The sequence below is a fragment of the Watersipora subatra genome, chromosome 2 (assembly GCF_963576615.1).
Source record: "Watersipora subatra chromosome 2, tzWatSuba1.1, whole genome shotgun sequence".
In the NCBI taxonomy this organism is placed as follows: domain Eukaryota; kingdom Metazoa; phylum Bryozoa; class Gymnolaemata; order Cheilostomatida; family Watersiporidae; genus Watersipora; species Watersipora subatra.
The window spans coordinates 72,591,931-72,614,161 of NC_088709.1; the positions used below are offsets into that span (position 1 = coordinate 72,591,931).

The 22,231-nt window shown below is 37.8% G+C and overlaps 3 protein-coding genes across 3 annotated transcripts; all 3 read right to left on the reverse strand.

Moving 5' to 3' along the window:
• Window positions 1-1,226: 1,226 nt before the first annotated feature.
• On the reverse strand, window positions 1,227-1,997 carry LOC137388531 (uncharacterized). The gene has a single exon (XM_068075016.1). The coding sequence runs from the start codon at window positions 1,995-1,997 to the stop codon at window positions 1,227-1,229; it is 771 nt and encodes a 256-aa protein (XP_067931117.1).
• Window positions 1,998-2,114: 117 nt separating this feature from the next.
• Window positions 2,115-7,049, reverse strand: LOC137388532 (uncharacterized). The gene is made up of 2 exons (XM_068075017.1): window positions 2,438-7,049; window positions 2,115-2,338 (listed from the first exon to the last, which is right to left on the reverse strand). Exons 1-2 carry the CDS (start codon window positions 7,047-7,049, stop codon window positions 2,115-2,117), a joined length of 4,836 nt encoding a protein of 1,611 aa, XP_067931118.1.
• Window positions 7,050-14,169: 7,120 nt separating this feature from the next.
• On the reverse strand, window positions 14,170-20,613 carry LOC137388533 (uncharacterized). The gene is made up of 4 exons (XM_068075018.1): window positions 20,517-20,613; window positions 17,715-17,976; window positions 16,472-16,662; window positions 14,170-14,332 (listed from the first exon to the last, which is right to left on the reverse strand). Exons 1-4 carry the CDS (start codon window positions 20,594-20,596, stop codon window positions 14,170-14,172), a joined length of 696 nt encoding a protein of 231 aa, XP_067931119.1. The 5' UTR covers window positions 20,597-20,613.
• Between the last annotated feature and the right edge of the window lie 1,618 nt (window positions 20,614-22,231).

The following is a 22,231-nucleotide window of genomic DNA, read 5'->3' on the forward strand; positions in this document are numbered from 1 at the left end:
CCACTTCACTCGCTTCTGCTGTTTCGGAGGCAGCTTACCAGGTGGTTTCGTACTTTCTCTCCATGACCAATCTTGCTAGAGAGCTTGGCGACAAAGATTCCACTGCTTCCCAATAAGACATCCAGTTTCTCAACTTGGTGAACGCTCACATTATTTGGGATATTCCTATAAAGAAAAGATTGTCACATCATCTAGAATCTAGATGGTCAAACACTTGTTATTTTAAGAGAAAGTTTTATGTACACCTGTGGGATAATGGGAAAGATAATATGGAGCAGACATGGCCGAGTGATTTTAGAGCACCCGACTTGGAAACAGGAGGCGAAAGTTCTATTCGCAGAAAAGGCCACCACCGGTGTCAAAAATGGCGTTCAACCTTCAAGATGAACTTACACAAATCATAGTAAGTTTCACTGGAAAGTATTAGTACGTTTTTTATAATTTTCACCGTCTATAGAGACTTATGCCGATCTCTAGTGTGACAATTATAAAGGGTGCTGGAGAGGTTGAGGTTCACTGATCTCTTTATTTATAACTGATGACCGTGAAGCCTATTAGAAAATGAATAACCATGCTTAAAATATGTATACAAAATCAGAACAAAATACAAGTTAAAGAAACAAACAAAGCAATTAATGATATAATGGGCTTCGAGTAAATTGCATAATTGTTACACACCTTCGTGCTGTCTGTGCACCCTCTAACACTTCTATCTCTGATGTTAAAGTTGCTGTAATAATCAAACTGGGTGGCAGAGCCACAAAACTTCTACTGAATAATAGTAAAACGCTCAACTGTCTCTAATGTATGAGCTAGCATGGTGACACCAGAAACTAAACTGATGTGACAGAAATTGCAACTAGAACTCGACTGGATAAAATAGCAGGTAATGAGAAAAAGAGTAAAATAATTGGTGCAAGTTTACCGCCACTCTTACGTCAATCGTTCACCAATGCTCGCCAAGCGCCAAACCCGAACAATAAGCATCAAGTGGACCACCCGGAGAGCAAGAAAATAGCTGAACGCTGACTTGTCACCTCTAAGTGATTTTTGGTAGCTCATAACATTCCATTAGTATTGCTCACTGGACAGTAGAACCAATGAAGGGTTAATTTCTCTACACTCCCACCTAAATTTTATTCTGATGAAATTTACTTTAAACACTAAATACTACATAAGACACATTATTTCTAAATCTACTAATAACTGTTTGTTTATGAACTCAACTATGCCTGAATAAGCACAATGATTTTTTGAATGGGTCTTCTCAAGCATGTGGTGGGTGATGTGGGTTTGCCATTTCTGTCTAGATGGCTGTTTCCCAATCTGACATCAACTTTTCTAACAAGATCATCAGCTCCTTTAACTAGATTAGTGATGATTCCGATTTTCCATTGGTTTCTGGGAGTGGGCTCATCTTTTATAATGACAACATCTCCCACCTTGACATTTCTTTGAATTGTTGTCCATTTTTGTCTAATTGTCAGCTGTTGCAAATAATCTGCCTTCCAGGCATTCCAAAAATCTTGCGCAAACTGTTGTGCCATTCTCCACTGTTTTCTTCCATAAATTTCATCGTTTCCAAAGATTCCAGGCGGCAGGGCTGGTAACAATGTCGTCTTCCTGGTGAGGAGGTGATTAGGCGTAATCACCATTTCCTCCGGGTCATTGATATTAGTGGCAGTGAGTGGGCGGCTGTTGACAATATTGGCAGCCTCATAAAATGCTGTTCTCAGTGTCTGGGCGGTAAGTCGTCTGTTGTATTTTAATGCCATACCATTGAGGACAGCACGAACTGAACGTATCATTCGTTCCCACACTCCTCCTTGGTGGCTAGCCTCTGGTGTGTTAAACTTGAATTCTATGCGATTTTCCAGCAAGTAATCTTTAACCTTACCACTCGACAGCTCTATTTGCTTGCTCAGTTCGTTATTCGCACCAACGAAATTTGTCCCATTGTCACAGCGTATTGTACTGACGTTTCCACGTATAGCCATAAAACATCTCAACGCGTTTATTAGGGTGTCAGTGCTCAGATCGTTCAAGATTTCGATGTGAACGGCTCTCGAGTAAAGACATGTCAGCAAGAGCCCCCATCTTTTAAGTTCGGTGCGTCAATCTTTAACAACATAGTGTCCAAAGACATCGATGCCTACATGGGTGAAAGGCGGAGTGTTCTCAAGCCTTTCCTTTGGTAGTTGTCCCATAAGCTGACTTTCTGCTCCTTTCCTAAGCCGAGCACAGCTCACACACTTGCTGATGATAGACTTGATCAAGCTGGTGCCATTGATGATCCAGTATCCTGCATCTCTAACTGCTACCAAAGTGCTTCTGCGACCTAAATGAAAAGTCTTTTCATGGAAGTGTCAAACGATTAGTTTGGCTATGTGTGATGCTTTTGGAATTATGACAGGATGCTTTTGTTGGTCATTCAGACCTGAAGCAGCGTTGACTCTTCCACCAATGCATAATATTCCTTTGTCATCTAGCTGGGGGTTCAATTTCTTCAGAGACTCTTTGTGGTTATTCTGGTAGTAGCATTCCATCTGGGTAGTTCGTATGATAAACTCCTCAGCTTCCCTCAAGTTTTCCACTTTGATCTCCTTTGCGTTCCAAGATTTTGATTTGGCACATTTCTTTAAAATGGCAATACTTTTGATGAGCGACTTCCAGCTGCCTATGTTGCTAAACCTTTTTGAAAATTCTGAACTTCTTGTTATGGCAGTTGTTAGAGATGTTAGCTTTCGTACCTCTGGGTCTTTAGCATTTAGTTCTGTGGTCCTGACGTTTTTCCTCATGTTGTCAGATATGTCTTGTTTCCATAAGAATTCTGGCCCACGGAACCAAGGGGAACTCATGAGCATGCCTACTGTGGATCCGCGTGAAGCTAAGTCAGCTGGATTTTCCTTCGTTGGAATGTGATGCCACTGTGCCACATCTGTTTTCATCTTTATTTCTTGGATTCTGTTTGCCACAAACATGTGAAAGCGTTTAGTGTCGTTATTAAGATATGACAACACTATCTCAGAGTCGGTCCAATAGTGTTCTGCGTTTATTGGCATGTCAAGTTCTTTGTTAAGCAAATCGGCAAGACGAGTTGCGACTGTAGCAGCCTGCAGTTCAAGACGCGGTATAGTCACTGCCCCTTCGGAAGGTGCTACCCGTGCTTTTGCCATTAGGAGAGTACAATGAACTCTGTTCTGTTCATTAAGGAGTCGGAGGTAGGAGCAGGCTCCATATCCTCTAAGGCTAGCATCTGATAAGTGATGAATTTCTGCTACCTTGACAGCTCCAAAGTCATTTGGTTTCAAGTACCTTGGTATGTCTAAGCCGTCTAGCTCTTTGAGATGTTTCAGCCAGTTTTCCCAATGCGTCTTGAGAGTAGCATCCAAACTTTGATCCCAGTCAAGGTTGATCTGGTTGGCCTTCTGGAGTATGTTTTTGCCCATCAATGTAAAAGGTGCCAGGAAACCAAGAAGATCATACAATTGTGCTACAGTGGACAGGATGCCTCTTCTAGTGCAAGGTTGAGGTTCTATGCTATGTGAAAACTTGATTATATCCTCGTCCATGGACCATATCAGTCCTAGCGTTCTCTGACTTCCAAAAAGATCAAGATTGGTTACGCTTCGTTCTGTTCTGGGTAGGGCCTCGAGTAGCTCTTTGCTATTAGAGGCAAATTTATGAAGTCTAAGGTTACCTTCTTGGCATATTTGTCTTGCGCCCTGTATTAGCTGTAAGGCCTCACTGGCAGTCGGAGCACTTACGAGCCCATCATCCACATAAAAGTTTCGGCAAATGAAGTTTGCTGCTTCCCGTGACTCTGCATTGTAGTCCTCCGCAAGTCTTCTTAGGCCATGCGTTGCTACAGCAGGAGATGATGTTGCTCCAAAAAGATGGACAGCCATTCGATAGTCTCTGACCTTTCCATCTTCAAGCCAGAGAAAACGTAGATAGTCTCGATCATTTTTCTCTACACGAAAGTTGTAGAACATCTTTTCGATGTCACAAGATGCTGCGATTTGTTCTTTTCGAAATCTGCAGAGAATTCCTACCAGACTATTAATGTGATCTGGACCTTGTAGCAAATGATCGTTGAGGCATGTACCAGCATATCTGGCACTACAATCGAACACTACCCTCAACTTCTTTTTCTGCGGGTGGACTACATGAAAGTAGGGTATATACCAAATCTCCCCTGATTTTTCCATTTCCGTGTCGAGAACTGGTTTGGCATGACCATTCTTTATGAGTTGGTTCATGAAGGTTTGGTATTCATTGTTTAATTCTGGATCTAAGGCCAATCGCTTAACAAGCGAGTTCAATCTTTTCACAGCTTGGTTCCTGTTGTCAGGCAGATTTGGTCTCTGTCGAAATGGGAGTGGCATCTGGTAAAACTTGTTAACCAGTTGCTTCGTCTCCCTAGCCATAATCGACAAGAACTTAGGATCATCCTGAGAGATCGTCTGTTCTTCTTCACGATACTGCGAACACTCATATTCTTGCTGAATACTTTTTGTTAGAGTGGTGTTAACTTGAACCTTCGCTGTCGCGCTTTTATACGAGCTTTCCCTAGCTGATACCTTGCCTCCACAAACAGTCCAGCCTAAGAAGGTTCTGATGGCAAATGGTTCTCCGAGGTCTCCAACTACAGACTCTATGGGCGCTAACGCTTCAGGACAATCTGTCCCTAGCAAGAGACCAATCGGAACATCATCCATGTAGGGTGGTAGACTGTCTTGTATCTTTTGAAAGTGAGACAGGTGTTGAGTGTTTAGTGGGGTAGGAATATGTCGACGCTCACAAGGTAGGCTGGCACTTTCATAAGCTGAGATAGTTGTGCTAGCATCTTCCCAAAGGCCTTGTAATTCAATATTAGAGTATTTTGTGAGCTCTTTTGTTGAGGAACCTGTCATAGTAGCGATAGTTATAGTCTCCCTGATGCTTTCAGGTTGTAGCATAGAAGCTACCAATTGTGAAATAAAGCAGGCGTCAGATTGGGTGTCAAGCATGGCATAGACCAGTATCTTCTTGCTGGCATTTGTTGATATGTATACTGGTAAAACCATACTAAGTTTATCAGAGTTTCTGTGCCTTGTGGTATGTGCACAAATTTGTGTGTTATGTGATTTGACAATCTGATCATCCTTGATTTCATGTTCATTAGCATTGGAGCTAACTTTCATCTGTTTTGTCATTATATTAGGCCTTGCTTCCTTAGGTTCTGAGCTTGCATATGAGGCTTGTGGCTCTCCATTATTCCAATCTTCTGGTCTTTTGTGGAGACACGAAGGATGCCTTTTCTTACAAGTCCTACATGTCATTTTTTCAGGACAGTTAGCAGTTCGATGCCCTTCTTTAAGGCAGCCAAAACAAAGTCGGCGTTCTTTTATGAAGGCTATCCTTGCATCATACGGCTTGGCTTCAAGTTCAAAGCAGTTACTCGTGAGGTGCGCTTTGCCGCAGAATAAGCACTCCCGCTTAGGAGTCTGCTTCGTTGACGTTGAAAAGCTTTGAACCTGTCTTTCTCGTCCCTGTCTTCTAGGTGCTTGCTCTTTCTCTTTTTCTAGTAATGGCTCCGTGAGTAGCTCTGCTTCATCAGTGACAAAATGCACAAACTCTGCAAATGTCGCCTCCCGACTTTCTCGTCCTCTTATATCTCTATTCTTTCTAGCCCAGTTAGTCTTCATCCAGCTAGACAACTTGCCTGCTAACTTCTCAATCTCTTCACTATCATCGAGAACTTTAAGCCCTGGTATTAACACCATTGAGCTGCAGACCTGATTGAGGTTGTCTGCTAGCTTTTGCAACTGCTTACCATCTCCGGGCAGTATCTTAGGCCACTCCTCCAAACGTTTTCTCAGTGCACGTGCCAAATGCCTCTTTCTTCCGAAGCGTTCTCTTAGTTGCTCCCTAGCTAGAGTATAGGCTTCTGCAGTGTTTGTAATGAAGAACCCACTAAGGCACTCTCTAGGCTCACCAATGACAAACTTTTTCAGATATCTGAGTGGCTCAACTCCAGTCAACCCTTCTGACTGGACATATGCGTCAAAATCTGTCTCCCAGTCAGCAAACTGGAGAGGATCTCCTTTGAAAGTGGCTGGAGTGAGTGTTGTACGTTTTGTAGACTTCATCGTAGTAACCAAGCTGCTTGCTAAGTGCTCGATAGCAGTTACAGCATCGACTTCATTACGTGTACTGTGGGGCTGGTGGTGTATCGACTCATTACCCCAAGTGGTTGCTAACTCTTTTGCTGGTGGCTGCTTGCTGCTGCTGTAGATAGGTTGACGAGTAGGTAAGTTGCAGTCTTGTAAAAACTCGTCCTGCTGAATAGGCATGTCTGCATAAGTAGGTTGGTGGCTACCAAATTGAGCCTGGTCAGTGCTGTCAGACTTCTTGGCACGTAACTGGTTGAGGAATTTCATGCGTACCTGGCCCCGAGCTTCTTTTCGTTCCTCGAAGATCTTTCTTTCCTTTTCTAGCGCCTGTTCTATTTCAACAAGCCGTTCTTGCATCTGCTGAAGTTCTTTTCTCTCTGCAGAGGCTCGTGCTGCTATTTCTTCAAACTCAACAATTTTTTCTCGGAATACTCCTTTAATCACGTCAACTTCTTTAATGTGACAATCAAACTGGTTCAGCGTTTGGGGGTCGACTTTATCTGATGACAACAAATACAATTCATCAAAAACATCATTGACCTGGGTTGCAGCATCTTCTATATCATACAGTGCGCGCTCAAGCTTTTCTACCGTATCTAAGCTCTCAAAATTTTGGTAGACACTATCTAAGATATGCTGATTGCGATTTACAGTTTTTGATAATTGAATTGACAGTTCAGTAAGTCGGTTTTGTTTAGCTAAGGCTGAGAGGGTTTTTGTCCTAACTGGTCTTTCACTAAATATTTCTGATTCTGCTACTTTATCTGACTCGACACTTTCACTCCTGGGGTTTGTATTTTGAGAAAGTTCATGCACACTGATTTCACTACTACTACCTGTTTCACTATTATTTGCATCTACAGATAAACGCTGGTCAGATTGGTCAGCCATTTCTAGCCCGCCGCGCAGCTCACAAGATACAGCAGTTATCATAGGCTTAGCGGTGGAATCGCGCAAGGGCAAATGTCAGTAAGGCAAGCAGTCAACTTATTGCAAAGGGTCACGCCCTTATTTTTAGCCGATAATGATAATGTTCGCGTGCATGCGCACTAGATTTTTAGTGTTCTATCTAGCAGCAATCTCTGTCACTACAGCTTTTACAGTTCAAAAGAAAACAGATGTCCACCAATATGTGAATAATACAAAGGACAATACCCTGTGGTAACAGCTAGGCGTAGTATCTGCGAGGTAATAAAATAAATGGGGTAATGCCACTCAAAGTTAAATTTGGACAAGATCCAAAAACTTTTGTCCACCACAATGAAGATCTAATTTATAGGATTATAATCAAATCGAATGCACTATGCCGTGCTAATTATAATGCTGTCCAAGCTTGTTCAGGCTATGGTAAATGTAATTGATGCGATGCCAATTATATGACATACACCGACTGCTGATCTGTTGCAATGATTTACTTAGCTGGCTTCTGCGCTGGTTACATCTACTTGATTAAAACTCTGTGCTGATGAAGGTGAATTCCTGCTTCCTCCGTCAGAACAGAAGGCTTCACTTAGAGACTTATGCCGATCTCTAGTGTGACAATTATAAAGGGTGCTGGAGAGGTTGAGGTTCACTGATCTCTTTATTTATAACTGATGACCGTGAAGCCTATTAGAAAATGAATAACCATGCTTAAAATATGTATACAAAATCAGAACAAAATACAAGTTAAAGAAACAAACAAAGCAATTAATGATATAATAGGCTTCGAGTAAATTGCATAATTGTTACACACCTTCGTGCTGTCTGTGCACCCTCTAACACTTCTATCTCTGATGTTAAAGTTGCTGTAATAATCAAACTGGGTGGCAGAGCCACAAAACTTCTACTGAATAATAGTAAAACGCTCAACTGTCTCTAATGTATGAGCTAGCATGGTGACACCAGAAACTAAACTGATGTGACAGAAATTGCAACTAGAACTCGACTGGATAAAATAGCAGGTAATGAGAAAAAGAGTAAAATAATTGGTACAAGTTTACCGCCACTCTTACGTCAATCGTTCACCAATGCTCGCCAAGCGCCAAACCCGAACAATAAGCATCAAGTGGACCACCCGGAGAGCAAGAAAATAGCTGAACGCTGACTTGTCACCTCTAAGTGATTTTTGGTAGCTCATAACATTCCATTAGTATTGCTCACTGGACAGTAGAACCAATGAAGGGTTAATTTCTCTACACCGTCTATGTTTTGATGTTTGAGATGATCTGATTCCCAGAATGTTTCTAAATCAACAAAACCTGATTGTGGTTATAACTCTCGAAAGAAAAATATGTGTGAAATGACGTCACTAGTTGTTGTCGTTGCAATAGTTGTTATCGGCTATTGTCTTCAAGTTGCAACGTTATGCATCCCTATTCTATCGGTCTTTTTGCAACAATAAAAGTCGTAATCACACTTTCGTGTGCTTCGAGCGTTTTAAGTATCAATTTCTGTCGAGTTTGATCTTGAAATATCCTGGCTGTCAGTTCACCTCAAACTTCAAAAACAATTACAAATGATAGATAAATATCATACTTTCTGATAAAATGAACTAAAAATTTGTGCAAGTTTATTTTTATACATTTCATTGCAACTGAGCGTGTTTCTAGTCATTGACATCTCCATCCCAAAGGTGTTTAGCCAAAATCACAGGGTCAATGCTTTTGCAACCATACTTGTAAAAAACCTCACTATTCCCATAGTTTTTTAAATAAACAAACAGAAGTTCTCGAAATTAGCCATAAAAGTTCTGGTATACCACACCTCCACATAGTAACTTCATTACCTTGGTTTTCATATTGAAGCCTTCATATGCCTGTGCAAATGTTCTTGCAAAAATCAGTTATAATTTAATTATTTCACTTCACAGCCTGACAAGAATGATGAATATGTAATACACATAACACTAAAATAAACGCATTTTAATCAACCATGTAAAAAACTATATGGAAAACCAAAATTGTATATTATAATTAAAATGGTCAAATCGTAATTAGTAAAAAGAAGTTTATATTGTTAGTATACCTAAAGCCAGGTTCCAATATCAATTGCGAGACCATGGCGGTAATCTTGTGCAGCAAAACACTTGCGGCGCTAGGCTCGGCGGCTTCTGTTTACATAAAGCTGCATCGCTAATGATCACATCAAAATGTTAGCTAGCCATGCCGTTTCGATAATGCTGACCTTCACACGTATAGCTCTTCACAAAATTTGAACAGCGCTAAAGTCTTGTGTTGACCGCTGGCGGTACTCAGCGGTACTCAGCGCATAGGTTCACATTTCACCGCTGATAGCCTGCGGTGCTGTCGCCGGTGCTTGCTGTGTATATGCATGGAAATTAGGCTTCAGAGAAATGAAATTAGAAATGTAGGCATAGTGCTGATTATGTTCAGTAGCACAGTGATAAAGTTAAGATGCGTAGCTTATTTTGGCTTGCGGTAGATATGGGTTTAATCAACGTATATTCTCTATTTTTATAATTTTTATGTTGTACTTTTAGTTTATAATACATTGCATGTCACAACAAATATTTTCTCAAATTATAAACTTTTATTGAAAACTGTGTATTCAAATGATTGGAAGTCGAGGTCGTACTACAATATCTTAACACCATTAGTTACCAAGTTTCTCTTTTAATATTATTCACTCACTCAGACCTCACGTATATTTACACTATGGTGATTCATTGGAGTTGCTTCCACCTCCACAAAGTCGGTTTGGTGTGAAATGAAAAATGGTCATGAAAACAGCTGTGTCCCAGTCGCTGAAACAAGATCGGTGAAATGCTACATACTATGTTTGTCCAATTTTGATGGCTGTCATTGACTGAGTACAACACAGATTTAACCAATCATATCTTGCGGTTGCTTCAAAAATACAATGGCGATATATTTGGTTCTCCCACGGAATCAGTTAAAAATCGCGCTGATAGCATTAGGTACACTTATACCAAGACGATTAAGAATCAATACTAATAAGTAATTATTAATGACCGTTATTTGTTACAAATACATGTCCTTGGCATGAAGTAATGGAGTGAATATTTTGTGTTGATGCTGATGAGTGGTCAAATTGGAATGGCTACAGATGTTGTATTTCATTGGCTAAAAATTGACACATTTTGTGGTCGGAGTTTGAGTTAGTTTGGTAACAACTCAAACTCTCAGATTTTCTTGAAAACTGAGTTTCAAATCATAAACAGACTTAGAAGCCTTTTTAACTCCAACTCTCTCTGCGGAAACACAACTCCGACTAATCATCAAGATGCAAATGCACATTTATTCAGAGAATCTGAATTCTGAATTGATTCAAATCACCTGATTTTTACCAGTTCATACAACTCAACTGTTTAACTGAGTTAAACAGTTGAGTTGTATGAACTAAGTTGTAACTGAGTTAATACACATGTGAGTTTAAACCAAATTCTTTCCTAAATTTGCAAAAGTGCACTCAACCCATTTTGATCAGATTCATTTCCAAATTAACTTTTTGGACTTTTGGTTTAATGAAAATTGAAAGTGGAACAAGTGCAATAAAATAACAAATATTATTCAAATCATTAAAAACCATCTACCTTTTATTTGGAAAAAAAAGATTAATTGTAGTGTTTGAATATTTCACTTTATGAGGTCAAAAGCAAAGATTCTCGAGTTTAGCATTTTTTATACCGCATAAACAATTTCCAAGAACGACAGATGTTGCTAAACGTTTGGTTGTAAAAAATAATTTAGTTCATGTAAATTATTATAAAAATAGATCTCAGGCATTTTCATGTTTTTGGAACGCATAAAGATTCAACCCCAATATAACTCGAACTCATTTACAATTATATAACTGATTGCAACTCAAATTATTATAATGTTCTGACAACTCCGATTACATAGTTTGAATATCATTTTTCACCTGTTTGAAAGAAATTAATTTTAGTTCAAGCTTCAGGAATTTAACTTTAATAGATTTGCAAAGCTAAGTTGGCATGAACACCAATGATAACTGTGCATATGGTTGTAGTCACAGCTGACCTAATAATAGTTGTTATTCAATAGTGTAAAACTTGACAGGTGTCATGACCTTTCAAGGTCAATATCAAAAGCTTACTTACCCACGAATGAAAGTAATTCTGTTCGACCTCATTGAGCAACTGATCAGAAGTATCACTATAGCAAACGAGTTGCAGATGTGCATAACAAGTAGAATACTGAGCCACGCCTGCAGGGACATAATGACAGGCTGAAGCAGGTGCTCCCAGGTGACCTGCGTGTTCTGTGTTGTGAAGAATTGACAGTCCACCGAATATCTTTGTACGTAAGCGCCAAAACGACGAACCTGGAAAGTGTACAGCGAAGAGTGCATTAAAGAAGGTTTATTTTCTGCTTTCATCCATGTTTTACACCTGTATAATCTAGTATTATAGTGTGGTCAAATATAGCACACATTCTCAGCTGCTTTTGAGAAAAGGGGAAGGGCCATGAGGAAAACTCAGTCTATTGCAGACTACTACATACCTTAAGTACAGTGTATGCATACTTGAGCTGAGCTGACACAGTTGTGCTTAATTATTTGTTCCAAAGGGAACTAAACAACGCTCTTGTATCCACTCCTGTGATGGAAAAGCAACATCAGGCTTTATTTAATGACTATCAGTCTGTTTAGCCTCAGCTGAAATGACTGGTCTTAATAAAACTAGGAATGCTTGAAAAGCTTTGAAACAGACTTTTCAATTACTGAACAAGTTGAAAGAAAATGATCCATCGTCAAAATCGTCTGTAATGCTGCAAATAAAATATTCTCACTAGTTTTTATTTGATAAACGACTGGCTCTAATTGATGGTTGCCTTGACCTTTAATGCATCTTGCTTTGCTTGTAAATCTACAGCTCCTCACAAACATTGTTCCATTGGTATAAGGTTTAGCTAAGTCTTAATTTAACGCTTTGGGATAAACCCGTCAGCAGCATAAATTTCCATGTATGCTGCTGCTATTTTTGGGTTTTATTGGAAAAAAAGACCACTTTTTAAAATTTCATAGGTAAGGATTGTCCTAATGTACATAATAAATGTTAGCAATCATGCTTGAGTAAATTTATTTCATGCTATGACCTCTTATCATATACTAGTATTCTGACAGTCTATTGTTCCGTGAGACATCATCAGATATGCTGAGAAGGCCCAGGGAATAAGTATGTAAGCCCAGGGAACTGAAAGGCAATCGATTGGTGATTGGTTGGGATGCTCGTCAAACAAGCTGCGTGTAGTAAATTCAAATCCAGCTCATAGCCTTCCCTCATCTCAACCTGCAACTGGCTTCAAAGGGAAGAACAGAGACATCTCTATTATAACAGCGATTATAGCAAATACTGCTACTCTGGTACTTTGCACTGCTAAGTGTCAGGTCAATAGTTCAAGTCAGGCCATAGGATGACCTTCCTGACATCTGGTCTTAATGATGATCTTATACAAAATTTTAGTAGATTTTATCAGAAAATACTGGTAATTTTTTATCATTGCTAATTGTTTTTTTTTATATTTGAGGTGATCTGACTGCTAGGATGATTTAACTCTTTGGCTGGGGAAACGACCAAAATGTCGTTTATCGGTTGCGTGGGGAAACGACATTTATGTCGCTTTCGGTAAACGTTTATAAAGCTGTCGCCTAGTAACGTTAAACAAAGGATATAAACACTAGTAAGTTTTAAATATCATCTACAAGATATTAGTCGATGATTTACAATATGAAACGATTATCTGAGAGGCATTGCTTTGTGGTAAAAGGTACAGAAATCGTGCTTCCTTGGAAAAGAATAAAAGCTGGAAAAACTGTCAACATCGGCTCAACTTTCAAAACGGTAAAATAAAAGATTATTTGATCCTGCGATCGTTAGTGATTTTCTGTCTGTTCGGAATAAAAATAATTCAGATGATAGGAGTGATATAAACTTTTTGGACTTTTAATATACTTGGAATAAACAGAGAAAAACGATCGTTATGGTAGCTCGCGCGGCTCCGCTATATAGCGTTTGACTCTACCGAAAAAAATGCTTCCAAGCATTTCATACAGGGACAATTGCACATGATTGTATTTATTTTGTAATAGTAGATATGCAAATGAATTTTTATGTACAAAAAGATTTTGTTCATAGAAATAAATTTAAGATTTTAGCTACGCATGTTCATAAAATACCGATTTTATTGAATTTAAAAAAATAAATTACACGACTTTTAGGTGTTTTTGCCGGGCTTTAACCCAACCAAAGGGTTAATATTGAAATCGGCAAAACTTGATAGAGATTAAAATGCTCAGAAGAAAAAAGCGTGTGAAATAACATCATTAGTTGTTATCACTGCTATAGTTGGTATCGGCTATCGTGTTCAAGTTGCAGCGTTGCAAGTTTTGCCATCATAGACGTCATAGTCGCACTTTTGTTTGATCTGAATGTTTTAACTGCAATTAAGTTTGTCGGTTTTAATCTTGAGACATCCTGGCAGTCAAAAACCTCAAACATCTAAAACAATCGCAAAGGATAGAAAAATCTTGATACTTTCGGATGAACTGTAATAGTTTTTGTGCCAGTTCAACTTTGATTACGTAAATCTTTGGTAAGCTGAAGCCCGGTTCTCAAATACGCTGCAAGCACTGCTGGCAAAATAGCAGAACTATCGACGGTAAAATGGCAACCTACTTGCCGAGTACCGCCGGTAGTTGCCAACAGTCAGTACAAAAGTTCAATGCTGTTCAACTTTCGCAAGGAGCCGCAGGAAAAACCTTCCTGAACTGTAGTGTAAAGGCGAAAGTCAGAATTTTTGAAACTTTCAAAAATGCTAACGGCGAATTTTAGCACTTTTCAAGGTTTCAAAAATGGCGTGGAGAGGGACTATTTTTATTCATTCGTTAGCGATGCAGCTTCATGCGAACATAAGCCATTGAGCTTAGCACCCCAAGGGTTTTGCTGCAAAAGATTACTGCCGGGGTCTCGCAGACAATATGGGAACCACCCTTTATACAGCTTGCTCAAGACAACTTCCAGATCATACTACTTTAGACTTGCCTCAAATAGACAGAGGGCATCCTGGTTACTGACTTGATTGCTCGCTTCTACTGCCATCACATATTCACTAGCCTCTCTCTTCAGATCGAATATCTTCCACACAAACCAACTGCACAAGCAGACTGACCCTAATTTGGTGAAGAGAAACCTACAAATACAATACATTCAAAGTAATTGAGTTTTCTCTTGTGCTAAAAAGTTCATACAAGCTCCGGTGTGGTGCGGTGGGTAGCACTTTGGACGGACACGCGGTAGAACAGTTGTTTGAGCCCTAGACTGGGAGGTCAAGAAGGGCATGTAGTATTAGATTGCTCATGAGCTAAGGAAAAAAACCTGAGGCCAGAAAAGGGGAACCATACTCTTCCTTGAAATGTCTAATTGAGACAGTTGAAGAAGATCATGTCATAAGAGGTCTGCCTACTGCAGAATACCCTTAGCCATTACTACAGTGCTGTGGAAAATAAACTGAAGCCCTTTGTGGAAAAACTAGAATCATACAATATATGACTTGAAATAAGCCAATAGAAATGTATGCGGTGTGATCATATCTGTACAGGTTGTTATCCTCAACCATTGCAAAATGAAATGTTGAAAATTTAGCCTACAAAATCCTTCCAAAACCAATAAAATCAGGACAAAATGAAAAATAATTTAATATATAATTTGTTGCTAATGACTAAATTTACAATGAGCAACAATGTTTTAAATGACAATTTTAGTTTCCCAATAAAAGGGCCCAGTTTATTCAGTTTATTTAGTCAGAGATAGTGGAGTTACACCTGAGTGGGCCAGTGTCAAACCAGTATTTTGGGCCTACAAGCAGATCATGTTTCCATAGTGCACTATAATAGTAGAGCGATGGTTGTGTGATGTGTATAAAGAAACAAAAACAAACTAGAACAACGCGTAAGTGTGATGCTGTTGGTCACTAAAGCCGTTTTATGACACAGATATAGTAAATCGCACTGGCGTTTCGCTTCCAAACAGCAACGATGAATCACAGCAGAATGGGAGTGACACAGCTGTTTCCATGATGGCATTGCAGTGCCATATGAGGGTGTGTCACTGTGTTGTTGCTGTAAAGAAACTTAGTATGAGTTCTGCCGCACAACAGTTATCCTAGCACAGTTTATTACGTTGAGGATGGTATGGGTTCCATAGCCTTGTACAAAAAAATAAAAGTAATTTTGGAAACAGTTTCATTTAGAAATTTTTTTATATCAGTAAGTTTATGCTTTCGCTACAAAATAAATTTTTCTATCAAATATTTCCTAAAGCCCCATGTTTGACAACTATGCATATATCCTGCAATAAACTTTGAAACTCAAAATCTATAAAAAAATGTTGATCGAAAATTAATCAGCATCAGTTTTGACATCAGCTGATGTTATAAAAAAAAGTCTAAAAATGTCTTGCTGAATGATGCCAGCCATTTTTAGGCACTTCCTTCCCCAACTCTTCTAAGTAACGGCTTGAGCATGTTCCGAGTCAAAAAGGATATGGCTATTATTACATCTTATGGAATTATTTTTATAATAATGTTAAAAAAAGTATTCACTGTCTCTAGGACCCTTATGCGTTATATAGTCACCAGAAGTCAATCGATCTACAATTTGTGAAACTTCACAAGCCGTAATGCGTGTGGCACTGGTGGTAATTACTAAGCAGGGATTGCGATCAAAAACTATTGTTTTTGCAAAGCGGAGCTCAGCTAAGACTGGACTGTAAATATGTGCTCTTTGGGCTCTGAGCATGCAGGAAATTCGTTGTTTTCGTTTAAGTACAAACATAATAGGCTAATTAATTAACTACACACTAATCAAAATTTTTTTGTACAAAACTTACTAAAACCGCACTACACTGCTCTGCTTGTGGTATATACGCAATGAGTTAAAATCATTCCTCACGCACTCGTAGTCCAGAGTGGTAGATTTCATTTATTTTTTGAGCTAAAAAACAACATTTCTTGATTTCATTAGGTTGTCTCATGCACTCCAACATAAATGCAATAAACTATGTCAGCGATTAGTTGACTCTATGAGGGAATGGCCATCTTACCAAAATTGTTTGCATAAAGATTATTGGCAGTTGCCATGACAATGATACAATACAGCATGAAAGAGTCGAAATAGAAACAAATGGAAGCATTTTTCAGAATTTAGGACTATTTATTCATCAGTCTGGTAAAGCCATTGCGCCCCGCATGATGCCTACAAAAACAGCTTTGAGTATACGAAAGTCTCATTCGCAGCGCCATAAATAAGACAGTAATACAGACATAACTGACCATAAAAAAAGAATAAAGCCTTTCCCACTACTTGGTGATCCAGAGCAAGACAAGAAATCTCTGCCATCCATTGCACCAACCAGTCTCCAGAAAAGAAAAGGCAGCAAGCTCAAAATTGCTAACAGGAAAATTGGAGAAGAGAAGTCTCCAACTGGTAGATCTTTCTCAGGAAATAATTCATCAAGTGTCACCTATATAAAAGAAATTGGGATATACATATAGTAGAGCATTTAGCCAACATAAAACTCAAAGTAAATTTGCATTTATAAAACGATTTTAGTATACTTATCAAACAACATCTTCATGTCGAATCACTCAAATCTCATCTGATTTAAAAAAGCAATGTGGCTCAGTTTCAATCTGTTACATGCCCTGACACAAAGCCTATTACTGATTTTTGCTGGTCAATAGCTATTAAATACATATATAACTATCTATAAATCTCAGTATTTGTTTTACAGACTTTTTGTTAATCTGTGTCTAGTTATAACAAGTAATTTCTAACAACACAAATTTTGCATAGCGCTAGATTTGATCACATGACCTCCAAATCTATAGTCAGCAAACTTAACCATTAGGCTGCACAAAATACAATGGTATTCTTGAGCAAGTAGTCATTACATTGGTTAAGATACTCATGCCTAATGCGCTTGCTCGAAGTTAATAAGTAGCACTGTTGATCGTTTTTGCATAACGATTGTTAAGCTGGCCCAAAAAGCGAGTATTGTTTTAGTAAAGATCTTGCTTTCCAAGTATGTAACTCAGACTTATTAAGTAATTAATTTATTACTCGTGCAGCGCTGGGTATTTGGCTAGTATCTATATAAATCTTAATGTTCCTCTGTCGTTCCTTTGTCCAGTTATAGCGATAAGTTTTAGAAATGAAAAATGCATTCTGCCCGTCATTTAAACTTGGGACCTCAAGGGCTGCAGACAAGCATTCTAAACCACTAGACTACATGTCTAACTGGCCTTAACAGTGAATAGTAGTGCACCTATTTATTACATTGGTTAAAATATGCATGCTTAAAGGGCTTGGGAAAAGACAATTGGCTATTAATTAGCACGCTTAATCTTTACACCTAACATATTGTTTATTAATCTGGCTTCTAACACGGCCATTATCATAGTAAAGGCTTAGACTAGGTTGAGCAACTAGCTTGCCAGTAAAATTAAATTGATTAAGTAATTATTTTATTATCCGTGCAACACCGTTGCACCTAGTCTATGTCTAAAGACTAACCGTATGGTTGAGGGGTAGTAGTTTTGACAGGTTGTAGTAAGTGTAGAGTTGAGAGGATTTTGATAGACAGGCTTGATTGGTGTAGGCAATATCGGAAGCAGTAAATTCGGCAGGGCAGTAGCATCTAATTGATATTGGCAGCGGTCTATGTGGTCGAATAAAAAGCAGAAGGAAAATGGCAGAGGAAATGGTAACTATAGGTGTCACCAAGTAGAGCAAGGTGTCTGTTGCGCTCAAGTCCCATGTCATCTTATTTCCCTCTCTGTAATCAAACTGGCAATATTAGTGAGTTTAAAAAATTAAATCCATATATATACAGAGCTAAAAGCTTAATAGTTAAGAGTACAGCGAGTAAATATTCTAAAATTGTAACTTCTGTATGTTTGTTCTCAACACCCCCACTCATTAGAGTTTTTGTATTATTGAATTTGCTGCCTCCATTGCATGTATTGACAGCTGAGCGGTGACTAAGGAACTGAGTCATATTAAATGGTAGTCTGGTAGAATGGATACCTTTTATCACATTTTATTACTTTTTATACCATTCGTTGTTGTTGGCATCTAAGGATGAATGACCGTGGAAACAGGTCTGTAAGGCTAGCACTGATTAACCAACATTTACTGGAGCCTACCTAATAATGAAGGCATTGACTCGTAGTCTGCCAACCACAAAACCAATAATAAAGATACACAGTTACATACACACAGGTACACAGTTAAATCCTCATGTATTCTTTTAGCGAAAACTTTTAAAACTTTTTTAAGTATGCTCTTACAATAAGTACCTAAAAAGGGTATATTCGCTCTCCAAACACTTATTTAGCTAATGGTCAAATAATATTCCTTTATTTTCAGAAAAGACAATACTAACAGCATTAGAATGTTATTGTTAAAAGTTAATAAGTGGTATTCATCATTTTATTGACTGAACTTACAAAAATACACTACCTGAATACTAACCAGGTCTAACCTACCTGTTAATGTGCTTGGTGAAGTTTTGTTCAATTCTTGATACTTATTTTGCTCAGCTCTGATCTCAGAATCTCTTTAATAACGAAGAAAGTTTTTTTTTTAATATTTTGAAAAAAATATTTAAGGCTTTGAGAAAGGAAGGGAATGGGTGTAAGATAAAATTAAATCAAGAACCGGTTACCTTTGACAATATAAATAGATTTCATTCATACACATCACCAATGGCACATCACTCATCCCGAATAGATTATGAAAACATCCGTAAGCAATTAACTTATTCATACTCATTCTTTCTGAGCCACGAAAGTCATCCACACTAGGATATGTCAACATGTTTTAACCAAAGTCAGCTATAATAGCATATTCTATCGCCGCCATGCTAGTTAACGATCGAATGATAATCACCCACAGAATTTTTACCTAGGCAGTTGCTGTACAGTAGCACAATCAACAAGATGTAAAATTATAGTCTAATCTGAGCAAAGCTATACAAGCCTTAACATACTCTTAATCAGGATTGTGGGAACGGAGGCAAGGTCAGTTTATCAAATTAGTACCGAATTATTATTATAAAGTTGCAATATTTGCTTCACTATTATTGTTTTTGTTAAGATTTGCTATGTTTTAATCACTATCTGTAACTTGTAATGTGAACACACACTCATGAATTTATGATCTTTTAGATTTCACGGTGTGGTGAGGTATAATGAGAATCAACTTGTCAATAAACTTCTAAACGGCTCACTACATCAGTGCATCTTAATCTAACTCTCACAATCCGGTGTTTTTAGAGTTTTCTCAAAACTCTAGTTTTCTCAAAACTCTACAATGGGTACGTGGTCAACATATAGACCTCCTTAAGAGTGGGCTGATACATAATCAACGTACCATAGAACTTGGAATTGAGTGCCACATTTATTTGAACACCACCTCTATATGAGCGCTACTAAGGAAAAAGGGTCGAAAAATAAAGCGCCACCCTTTAATTGAACGTGACTTTTATTTGAATGCCACTTCTATTTGACCAATACTATTTGACATTGTTAATCTTCACCAACCCAAATAAGCCAGTAATCAGTAAAAAGGTGTTCACAAAACCGTACTAGTAATCACTCGATTACATCGATAACAATTGATTCATTCATTGTTTCCGTTTGTGTCGAAGTTAATTTTCCAACTCCAAATCTCAAGCTTTTTCGTTAACAACTTTTATTGTAACACCATAGAAACAATTAGTAAGTGTATCAGGCTAATACTAGTTTCTTTGCTAACGCCGTTTTAGTACTTCGATGTATGTGGGAAATGGTTTTGGCATTTACGAAATAAGTAAATCTTTTACAAACTATTTCATCTCAAAGTTTTACTATTTATATAAAATATTTTAGTGTATGACAGGGTTTATCCTTAATATGACTCTGTTTGCCTTATTTTTATGTCAGTAAATCAAGAGAAATATATTTCCTTATATAATATATGAGTAAATAAATTATATTTTCTATATGAAGATATTGTTACAGATAGAAATAATCACACAAGTCTGTTTAAGAAACAGAATACCTTAAAAGCTGTAAGTGCTACTATATATGCCTATGCTATAGCTAAAAAAATTCGCTCATTCAAAAATCCCTTATACATGGCAATCATTTTGTGGGGCAAGGTTTAAATGCTAAAAAATGTTTGCGATGTTTTTTGATTTTATGTGTTAAGTTAACTCAAAGGTACATATGCCGTATCTAGCACCAAAGAACGTGTAACTGGTTCAAAATTTTGTTTACAATGAATACCAGCCTCAAAACCTGAGGAAATAATTAAAGCAGTTAGTATCCGTACTCGCTGCTCTCTATCTTCCTGGTAGTATCATCTTGTCTGTCCGAAATCTTCTCTCTCGATGTGCTAAGCTCCATTTGCATGATCTAGTCAAAAGATATGACTGCTTCTTCAGAGTACATGCAGACAATAATTACTTGAAGAGAGTCTCGCATTCAGTAGGTCAGCAGTAGTTGAAATGCAGTCAAGCAAGACGACGATACTGTTGACAGAGAAACTGCTTGATCTACTGGAGAGAGCAAACTTCAGTGATTATTACATTGATCTATCTAGTGTTAAATGTATACGCTATGAATTTTTGAGTAGGAATGAAGAGGACGAATTTACAAGATACGCAGGAGTGGTCACACAACTCCCAATTGTTCGTAGCTGACGAGTTTACGTGCTACAAAGAAGTTGTCGCACACGTCTGCACTATCTATATTAGTCTGTTGCGCTTTTAGCTACATCGAGGCCTATATTTTATATTGCAGCTGACACGATTAAAATGCATCTAAGGTCAAATGTCAATGTTAAAACGTGTAGGAAATCTTTCTTTTAAATTTGGAGGTGATAATTTTATTTTTGGGATAATATTTTTAAAATGCGTGCATTGAAAACAGAGCTGCGTAGAGATGCTGCAAGTGCATCACCAATTAAGACGATGGAAATCCAACATCCGATCGCAAATATTCACGCGATAATACCAATATTGATACTTACATCATACGAAGTAATTCATTGTTGATACAATGTTTTCAAAATTACTATATAGTAATTTTCAATATTTAACTGCATCTAAAGTCTTCATGAAAAAAAAACTAAAGCCTGGTTCTGTTTAGCTGTTTATAATGTTTTTCGTTTATAATAGATGATAATGTTTTTTTATGTATTTTATGGTTTTCCTCATTTTTAGGTTTTTTGTAAGTTATAATAAACAATGCTGTTGCCAAAGGTTCTATCACATGGATCTTACAAAAACGGATAACTCCATTCACGGACTGACATACCCAAATTATCTGTTGCACCTAAATCTATTAAAACAAGGCATAGGGGAGAAGTGGGTAATGTGGACAGCTGGGTAATGTAGACAGTTAAATTTTTAGCTAAAATTTATAACCAATTCCATTTGTTTCATACTATAAAACCTTTCATTTTCCTGTTAGAAAAAGCCACATGCTGATTTGGAAGTCTCTCTCCATCGTACATCAATCTGTCAGCATCTTAATATTTATCACACAAATAGTAATTTTTAATTGAATTTTATTACCTGGGTTACATAGTGTAAATGTTGTTGGAACTTTTGGGGCAATTGTACACAAACAAAGCATATTGTGTTGTTTATCTCTATTGATTGTCAGAAGGCAACTCCTGACTATGACTGAAATTTATCAAAATTTGTAATAATATATAAGATGGGGTAATGTGGTCAAGACACTTTGGGGTAAAGTGGACATGTCCACATTACCCTTATGCCATGTCCACATTACCTTGTGCTGCAAAGCATATGATATAAACTGCCTAATTTGCTAGTTTCAATGTTAAGTCTAAATTGTTACTACTACTACTAGGCCTACTAGTAAATTTACTGACAAATTTAAACAATGTGAGTTATTACCTTGACTTAGTAGAATTATTATTTTATGTTGTCAGATTTGAATTATTCCTGTATAGTTTACGTTAAATTACATATAACCACATGCATATATTACTTGTAGTTATTTGAATATCTGAGAATT

What these genes read in the sequence shown, in the direction of transcription:
- LOC137388531 (XM_068075016.1), bottom strand. Translation starts at nt 1,997, where the DNA reads ATGGCTATACGTGGAAACGTCAGTACAATACGCTGTGACAATGGGACA.
- LOC137388532 (XM_068075017.1), bottom strand. Translation starts at nt 7,049, where the DNA reads ATGGCTGACCAATCTGACCAGCGTTTATCTGTAGATGCAAATAATAGT. An exon ending in AAGAGTCAACGCTGCTTCAG is followed by an intron (nt 2,339 to 2,437) that starts GTCTGAATGACC and finishes CTTTTCATTTAG; the next exon opens with GTCGCAGAAGCACTTTGGTA.
- LOC137388533 (XM_068075018.1), bottom strand. Translation starts at nt 20,596, where the DNA reads ATGCAAATGGAGCTTAGCACATCGAGAGAGAAGATTTCGGACAGACAA. An exon ending in AGGAAGATAGAGAGCAGCGA is followed by an intron (nt 17,977 to 20,516) that starts GTACGGATACTA and finishes GTTTGATTACAG; the next exon opens with AGAGGGAAATAAGATGACAT. An exon ending in GGCTTTATTCTTTTTTTATG is followed by an intron (nt 14,333 to 16,471) that starts GTCAGTTATGTC and finishes TTGTATTTGTAG; the next exon opens with GTTTCTCTTCACCAAATTAG.